The sequence below is a fragment of the Lathyrus oleraceus genome, chromosome 5 (assembly GCF_024323335.1).
Source record: "Lathyrus oleraceus cultivar Zhongwan6 chromosome 5, CAAS_Psat_ZW6_1.0, whole genome shotgun sequence".
NCBI lineage: Eukaryota > Viridiplantae > Streptophyta > Magnoliopsida > Fabales > Fabaceae > Lathyrus > Lathyrus oleraceus.
This window is the reverse complement of record NC_066583.1, coordinates 375,452,940-375,462,800: the sequence shown is the minus strand read 5'-3', so window position 1 is coordinate 375,462,800 and position 9,861 is coordinate 375,452,940. Positions and strand designations below refer to the sequence as shown.

At 36.3% G+C, this 9,861-nt stretch overlaps 1 protein-coding gene across 1 annotated transcript; it reads left to right on the top strand.

The window, feature by feature from the left end:
• Nucleotides 1-7,536: 7,536 nt before the first annotated feature.
• LOC127079581 (probable WRKY transcription factor 31) lies at nt 7,537-9,440 on the top strand. The gene is made up of 6 exons (XM_051019964.1): nt 7,537-7,756; nt 7,856-7,942; nt 8,030-8,170; nt 8,250-8,495; nt 8,585-8,698; nt 8,789-9,440. The coding sequence occupies exons 1-6, from the start codon at nt 7,631-7,633 to the stop codon at nt 9,302-9,304; spliced, it is 1,230 nt and encodes a 409-aa protein (XP_050875921.1). The 5' UTR covers nt 7,537-7,630; the 3' UTR covers nt 9,305-9,440.
• Nucleotides 9,441-9,861: the final 421 nt, after the last annotated feature.

The following is a 9,861-nucleotide window of genomic DNA, read 5'->3' as shown; positions in this document are numbered from 1 at the left end:
GTGGAGTCAGAATCCCTGAGTTGAAGTATACCTTTTAGGTTTTCCTCAGACGTTTTGAAGTTTTGATATCTCTCACCCTTATGCCGGTCTTGGATATTAATCTCTTCCTGAGCATGTCGTATCTCTCACCCTCATACCTGGCATTCAGATCACATGTTTCCTTGAGCTTATTACCCAGTAACCGGTAATACCTCGTCCCGCTGCTTCCCCAGGAGTGTCCTTGTGGACATCCCCAGCGAAGTCCCTTAGTGGATTGTTTTCATCCGGATTTTATCCGAAGTATCCACTGTGGATAGTTTTTTGCTATATTGGCATATTCCCCAATACATGCATCTTCGAGTCAGCTCGAGTCTTTCCATTGGATCTTTTCGCTAAGGAATTCTGTTCCCCACGCTTTGAGTCGTGACCTGCTCACGCATTTTTATCCCTTTTCTATCCCCAGGAGAGTCCCCAGGGTCTTGGTCCCATGGAGTGAATTGCTCATATGGATTATCAGTGGCTTCTAATTTCTTTGCTTTTGTGGACACATATCTCCACAGAGTAATACCATTTTTCATACCTACATTTGCATCATGAGGTCTCTTAGGGACCAAAATTCGTCTCTTTGTTATAATTTAAGCTCATTCTACCCCGTCGAGACGAAGATTTTAACCTTCACTTCTCCGGCTAGAATGACCTTAAATAGGGGCATCTGTAAGACCCCAATTTTGACCCTAAGCTACCCCATGGCATCATAACATCGCATTTGCATAGCCTCAAGGATCTTTAGCATCTTGGTTCCCTTTGCCTTTGGGTGGGACTCCTTGTGATTGGTTTGAGATCACCAAGCATGCTTGAATTATACATCATTGTTTCTCTTACTTTTGTTTACTAACCAAAAGCACAAAAATGTGTCACTAACATCTTTTGTTTGAAGCTTGAGTATCATCCAAGACACTTTGTGGGTTCTATTTAGATGATCAGTCAACACAAGGGAATGTCTTGAGATACTTCCAACAGGTTCAAATGGGGTCTATTCGTCAGTCAAAATGTTAATCTTGAAGGAGCAAAAGTTTGTGCATGAGCTGTCATGCTCGCTAGGCGAGCAGAATGGGTCGCCTAGCGAGTCCCAAGAAAAGCCACCAGAATCACCTACGCTCAGAGGAATTTCTTGAACTGTCATGCTCGCTAGGCGAAGCCCACGTGTTTAAAAAAAAAAGAACGAAATAAAAAATAAATAAATAAATAAAATATAACAGAAAAATTTTGGACTTGGGCCTCTCTCATTGGAGCCCACAGGTCCACAAAAATCAGGTTATAAATTCAGAATTTCAGTGAAACAGAATTCTATTCCTATTACCCTGGCAGGGAAAAAGATAGTGAGAGAAGAGCTAACAGAGTTCAGAGCAACCTCTAGAGACTGAAGGGAACTCATCTGCAAAGAACCAATTCCATCTCATATAAACCCTCAGATTGCTTTGCAAACCCAACCGGGCAATTCAATTTCATTCGATCTCTCCAGTCAGGTTTGCCTTATTCCCATTACTTTATGCTTTTAATTTGAATGCTCTGAATGTATGAGGTATTATGGGTGAATTTGATACCCTTTTGATGCATGTGTATGACAAGAGGTTTAGGCCTCCTACCCTTTGTTGCTTTTTGTGAGCTTTTTGCGAATTTTAATGGCATGATTCATGTGGTTACATTTTGATTTAGGGGCAACTCTTGATTACCCTATCTTGTTTCTCTAACCTGTTTGTTGAGTTTTGTTTTGTGAGGGCTCATATGACTCTTGCAGAGATGGATTGCCTGGTATTCCACTTTATTTGTGGGATACCACCTAGAGGTTTATTCCGATTACCTGTACTGACTCGCTTTCTTTGATGGTGCTAGCTTGAGAGATCTCTAGGTTTCTTATCTCTTTATTTGCTGTTGCTTCGGATCTTTATCCGCGTGGTACTTTATTTTTCCAGCATTTTACCGCTTTCTTAGGTTTCACATAGCCTCTCGTGGCATGTCAATTAAGGTTGCGCGGTTCCTTCATCTAGGACTGCCTTTTTGCATAAGCATCCCTAAACACCCCAAACTCATTGATTTTTCTTCTCCTAAGAACACGTTATCTCCTTTTACTACAGGCGAGTAAGTCTCCAAAGGTCGAGCATCCGGTAGATTGCGTAGTAACGTCGTTCACCCCAAAACACAACCCTTACCCCATAGGTGGTCGAACTACGTTTTGCTCTGATTTTCATCCTATATGAGATACGTAGGCATAAGACGCGATGTCTTAGCGAGCACACTCCTCTTTAACCCATAGGTAGCCGAGCTACGAAGACTCTGATTCTCAGATTCAGATGAGATACGTATGCAGTGGATGCGCCATCCGTGCGAGTCATTTTCTTTTGACCCTTCTTTTAGTAAGTAGTACATTAGATAAACATACACGCTTTTATCATCCCTTCAATCATGTTTGCACAAATAAATTTTCAAAAAAAAAACAACAACCTTTGCAACAAATGTGAAAAGGGCTCCCTAGGAGTACCTAGGATGCTTTGGGTGCCTAATACCTTCCCATTGCATAACCAACCCCCTTACCCAGATCTCTGACATTTTTACTAGTTTTTGATTCGATAAAACTTTTAGGTTTTTGTTCGCTTTCTAACCATTCCTTTGGATAAATAGAAGTGCGGTGGCGGCTCGACTTGTATGATTTACCTTGGATTTAGTCAATATCTCTAATGGTAACGAATACCCCGCTACACACGTGAGTTCTTTGCCAGCTCCAAAAGTGAACTCATAACGACCATATGTCCTTCTTTGTCCTCTAAATTTGCCTTTCCTTTTCTTCCAAAGTTGATTAACGTGTCTGGACATAAGAGATAATTCATCTTCTTCTTTTGATTCCTCTCCAGACTCTTCATCAGTTTCTGCTTGAAGAGCTTTTGTCTTCTCAGATCTTCCTAACTACTTCAGAGCAACAAATTTTCTCTTTCTCTTAGGATAATCTTCCTCAAGCTCAATCTCATGACTTCTTAAAAAACTAACTAGTTCTTCAAGAGAAGTGTTGTTAAGATCCTTTGATAACTTCAGAGCAATTACCATAGGTCTACAACGCTTATGTAGACTTCTGATGATCTATTTAACATGATCAGTAGTGGAATACCCTTTGTCCAAAACATATTTTTGAATGCTTCATATTTTTGAATCAAGGCAAGACCATTGGTTTCTTTTACTTGTGCATTCCCTTCATGCATCATCCTCAAAGAATCAAATATAGATTTAACAGTATCTATGTTGGTGATTTTCTCATACCCAATGTATGAAATAACATTCAGCAAGATGGTTCTTGCTTTGTGATGTTTCTTATAATCTTTTTTCTCTTGATATGTCATCACTCTTCTTTCAACTTTATTGCCACTTGCATCTACTGGGTGTTCATATCTATCAACTATCATATCCCATAGATCAAAATTGTGACCCAGAAAAATCTCTCTATTTTATCCTTCCAATAGTCAAATATGTCTCCATAAAAACATGAGGTTTAAGATTGTAATGATCTCTTTCGTTTGTTTGAGCAACTGGTGCTAGGAGGGCAGCCATTGTGTTTCACACTGGATCTTTATTTGACATTGTTATGTGTTTGATATCTTATCGAGACCAGAACCATGGCTCTGATACCAATTGAAGGTGGCAAGAAACACAAGAAAGGGGGTTTGTATTAAGTTTCTAAAAACAAATGCTTTCTTGAAACCAACTCAATCAAACACTAACACGAACAAGAAAAACAACAAAGTTATTTTTATATTGGTTCCCTATTAATGAAGCTACATCTATTCCACTCTACCAAGGTGATTTTTCCTTCTCAACAAGGACTTAATCCACTATAATCAAAACTGATTTCAGACACCATAAATAGAAACCGTCTTTGTCTTCTTGGAGTCTATCTGACCAAAACCTAGTCACCCAAGGAAACCATTCAAACAACTTTGAGATTTACAAGTGTGTGTTTACAAGTAATGCTTCTAAGAAAGCAAATTAATACAAGATTAATACAATGAATATCTTCACACAATAACGAGAAACAACTCTTGTGTGTTTACAAAGACTATACACATAAAATATAAACTTTAGCTGAGAGTGTGTGTATGTTCAATAGCGTGAGCATTAGCATTGTGAATTAGCATGAGCAACTTCTTCCATTCCTCCAAGACTACTTTATATAGGCAATTAAAAGATCCGTTGGAAGGTAGAATTGGAATAGCAAATTGCAGTTGTCTCTTTCTGAAATGGTTTGCATATAGGAGACAAAATGGTACAATAGTACTGTCCTTAGCCCACAAAATCATCGTAGTGGAGGGAAGGGTGATCTTGTACTGTGAACTATTTTTCTGATGCAAAAGCTTTTGACTTATCTTCTAATCTTCAGAGGCTTCTGATGAAATGATGTTGAAGAATGCTCAGAAGGATTAAGAGACTAGTTGACATAATATTCAGAACTTCTATCTTCAAAGTCTTGACATAGTTCCTCAGAACCTGGTCTTCAAAGTCTTCAGATCTTGTTCTTTAGAATCTTTAGAACTTGAGCGCAGAATCTTGAAGGCTGACAATCCTTTTGAGGCTCTTCAATCAGAATCACAATAAGAAGTTTTAACATAAACGTTCATTAGAATTGTTGTCTAAGAGTTTTCTAAAACTTTACAACATCTTACAAAGCAGTTGTATCTCTTTAGAGTAAGGGTGTTTTGATTCTAGAATCTGATGGCGTGACACGTCAATGCTTTAGAGTCAGATCCTGTTAGCAAAAGCTACACACTAGATAAAAACTATTAGTGTATAAAATTGTTCTCTAAGAAACAATGCATTGTTATCATCAAAACTAAAGGCCAAATACATAACCAAATCTTGTTCTTACATGTCCATGCGACAATCTCTTCCGAGATCATATTCTATTTGGAGAAGAAGACAAAGAGGCATTCTTCATTGCATGGGATTTATTCCTCTTGAAAATATCATGTGTTAGCCTCGAGTTATCTACAAGACAACTAAAAAAGAGTGTTAGGAAAAATAATAAGAGAACAATGAAGAAAGAGGGCTGGAGGAATCATCGGCAAGAAGAATACAGAAAGAGGAATGAGTTTCTTGATCCTGGGGAGTAACCAAGAAGTGATGATTTTTAAGCTTTTCTCCAACTCTCGAGGTAAACGTCAAACACATTCACCAGCTGGCAGCATCGAGAGCAACCATTTCCCTTATTCCTCTAGAGAAGAGGTGTGTGTCACATAGGAGAGGTTAAAGAATGATCTCAGGGTTGACACTCCTTCCTATTACTGGTACCAGTATTGAAATACCTTAACAAAGGCCAAAGTTACCATGTGTCGTTGGGACGGTGCAATCCTTAGATGATTTAAAATTTATGCCTCAAAGCCCTTAAAAGGATGTCTAAACTTCAACCAGGAAAACATACATGCATAAAAAACACGAAATTTGAAAGAACAAAATACCGTTTTGTCGGGGTCAACGGGGGAAATAGACCAGTCGAAAGATGACCTTGCATTTAAATAAGCATCTTCCAAGCTTTGAGTATCTTTAATGATGGAAAATATCCCCGCCGATTCGGTATCCACCCAAAAATATTAAGCAGCATCGACAGGTAGCACAAGACATTATTGGTCCTTTAAAACTATGTTTACCCCACTATCAACAAAAAGATAATGTTCATCATGAATTTGGGAATGATCATGGAAGTTGAGATACTTCGTAACCTCATTAGTAGTGGGTTCTCGACCATTCAAAGTTCCTAAATAAAAAAAGCGCAAACTCTTGGGTCATCACGATATGCCTCAACATAATCAAGACACATTGTGGCATGGAAAATGATGTACCAACACTTTCCTCCCCAACAATGGGATGATCCAGGTTCATATCCCTTCGACTCGTTCTGTAAAAACATCTAAGTTTCCACCAGAGATGGGACTCAAAGATTTGCTGCCATCTTCAATGGAACCCCCATTAGCCTCATAATTGTTGCTAAAAACGACAAGTTTTTTGGAATGGCATGGGCAACTGCCGAAGCATTAACATCCAACATTTTTGGGTCTACTACCCCGGGGCGAGACGAAGCATCACTTTTATCATCGCCACTGGTAATTGGAAAAGTGGAAGTTTGAAGGAAGAAGTATAATGAAAGGCCGCTCTAAAAACTTGATTGTTCAAAGGTGCGTAAAATACAAAGGAAGGAAGGAACATTTAAAATTAGATTCATTGAGACTCGGGGAAGAAAAATCAAAAGTTTGAGAAAAGAAGAGAGAAGTCACAATTTACGCAAAGAGTGGAAATGTTCTTTGAAAGATGAAATAACCTTTATATATTGAAGTGGGATAGACAGATCAACAACCAAAAATGAAGGAAAGCATGCAGATGAAAATAAATAGTCATATTTATCTAGAAAGTACCACAATACTCGAGTACACTTAAGCATCCTAGAGGGGAGAATCACGCCATACTCTATGAATATATGGCCATGTGGATGGGCAATCATATGAAGTGTCACAATGATGAGACTAGCATTTGATGTGCTTATTCCAAATGCCACGCAGTCCAGCTTTTTGAATATCTTCCAATTTTGCAACTAAAAGACTCGCCTTGAGTATCCCAACCTAAGGTAAAGTCAGTCTGTTATTTGGGAAGGCTTTTCATTACTTTGCTATGGCAACCAGAGGGAAAATAACAAAAAGGTCCAACCGTCAATTCAAAGTCATAAGGTGTTGGAGACATAATGCACACACAACCTTCAGACTCATAATCTATCTACACCACATATTATCCTTCGTCGTTGAGTGTCATCCAACGGTTCCCTGCATACCACTCTGGAAAGCAAGAGAATCTTTAACCGATCTTCATATACAAGGGACATGCATAAAATCTGAAGTATGTTCTAACCATAATTTACTCTTGCATCATTTTTCACTTAATAACTGATTTAAATCTTAAAATGGTAATCTTGCAAGTCAATCCTCTTTCCGTATTATCAAACCTGACCATCTATTGAGTATCTATCTCTCAATTATATATATTTTTAATTGATATATAATCAAGATTATTAAATACATAACTCTTAAATTTATATTTGTATTGATAGTAATGGTCAATAGGTGGACTATAGAGGGACAGGAAGAGTTATAAATAAATGTATAAAAGTTGTTTGATAAATGTATAATGAATAATGTCGCAAAACACATGTCCTCCCTTCATCGATTTGAATAAAAACCTATGAAAAAGTGCCATGTGGGCAATATTACGCATGATCTTACCTCATTTCCCAAATATTTATTATCATCAATATTCATATTAAAATTTATTCTAGTCAGACAACAAACCTGTTTTCTTAGTCCAAGGTAAGCATTTTTGTTGCCGAGTCAAATGCATCTCAAAAACTCTTGGACTTCAATATAACAAATGTGTGGGCATGAACTATATTTAGAGATATAGATGACTCTCCTTTGATACTCATCTAACCATTTTCTCTACCCTCAAACACATTTCTCATTAATTAATAGTTATTTATACATATATATCAAATATAGAAAAAGAAGAAACCATAAGAAACTCTAGTGTTGTTCAAGTTCCACATTCTTCTTCTTCTTCTTCTCAAGTCATGTTGTTTAAAGGAAAACGACTAATTGTAGATGAAGTGGATTTCTTTCCTGAGAAGAATATGAGTCCATTTAATAATGACCAAACACTGAACCTACAAATGGATCATCATCATCATCACGTAGATGTATAGATCTATTTGATTAATGCCATTGATTTTCCATTTTGCAAATTTATTTTTCATTAAAAAATCTTATTTTGCTTGTTTCTGTTGTTCATTTTTTAGACTTGTTTAGATCTTCTCACAAAGATTTCTCCTAGCAACAAACCGGATGATGTCGAATCCGATGCAACCATTAAGAACAATAATAAGGTATCCTTTTCTTGGTGTCCAACTATATATAGTTATGATTTTATCAAGAAATTCATCTTTAAAAATATATTTCCTTTGTGTATACAGTATGTTGCCTTGACAGCTGAATTGCACCAAATGAATATTGAAAATCAGCATTTGAGAGATCTGGTTGAAAAACTCAGAATTAATTACAAAGACTTAGAAAAGCGTGTTGTATGGCTAAAGCAAAAACACTATAAACACGAGGTAATTCTATTTATTCTGTTATAAATAAGATTAATTAATGATACATATATTAATTGTATATGGTTTTGGTTTTGTATAGAAAAATGATGAACCTTCAGAGGAGAGAAAAAACATGGTTGAGTTGATTGAGTGTGATAGAAAGACCGGAAAGATTGGCAATGGAGTTATACTAGACAGGATAGATATGGATGATAATGAGATTTCACAAGCTAAGACAACAACTCCAAGCTCAAACAAAGTTCCAAGGTTGAATTCGGATCAAGCATCTGAATCAATGATGAAGAAAGCTCGTGTATCAGTTAGGGCAAAATCAGAAGCATCTATGGTTAGTGTCACACTAATAAATTGTTCTTGTTCATGCAACTTGCCTATATAAGATGATTACTATAAGACTAATTTTATTTTTGATGAAAGATTTCGGATGGATGTCAATGGAGAAAGTATGGACAGAAGATGGCAAAGGGGAATCCACATCCAAGAGCTTATTATCGTTGCACAATGGGGACTACATGCCCCGTTCGGAAGCAAGTATATACGATATCTATGTCCATATTGCGAAATAAATTCAATATCACTTAACATGAATTTTTACTTAATTAGTATGATTCTTTTAAATAGGTACAAAGGTGTGCTGATGACAGTAGTGTGTTAGTTACAACATATGAAGGACAACATGATCACCCTCTTCCACCAGCAGCTAAAACAATGGCATCAACAACAACATCAGCGGCATCAATGCTTCTTTCAGGACCAATGATAAGTGCAGATGGTTTAATAGAAAGCTCGTCACTCCCTTGTTCACACAACATAACACTCTCGGCTTCTGCTCCATTTCCAACTATCACATTAGATCTCACTAAAACTCCTACCAATAATTCATCACATGGTCAATTCAACATCTTTCAACCCATTTTGCCACATAAATTTATGTCAGCTCCAAACATTTTTGGAATGGATCAAAAGGGTTCATTTGCTGACACGGTTAGTGCAGCAGCAACTGCTTTGACTTCTGATCCAAAATTCCCAACTGCTCTTGTGGCTGCAATAACTTCCATCATTGGAAGTAATTCAAATATCAACAAGAATGACATTGCCAATGACATAAAGAGAGACCATCAATGCAATAATTCTTAGTGCAATATTGCGCAAGGTTTGAATTTGAAGTTTGTAACCACAATGTGGCCACCATTTAATTGATTTTGAAATATTTTCAATAGCATCACACTTGAAATTATGGAAGCATTAATAAATAATTCTACATCATAATTGCAATTGTAATAACAATCGCAATTTAAGATAGTATTGGGAATAGGTTATTTAAAAAATTTCTAGCCATATTAGGTAGATTAAGAATATTTTTCCAAGCATTGTTTGCATTTGAAGGATCACATTAATTGATTATATGGATTGATTTTTCAATTTATTATTTTTATGAATGAAATATATATATATATATATATATATATATATATATATATATATATATATATATATATATATATATATATATATATATATATATGAGAAAACCACCACTGTATACAAAAGGCATGAATTTTAAAGGGCTGGTATTGCTTAAATAATTATAAAAGAAGAAAAAACAGTCAAAAACAAAAAGTAAATTTCAACAATAAATTTATCTGTAGATAAAACGTGAATAAAATAAAGAATCTAAAAATAAACACGACAAA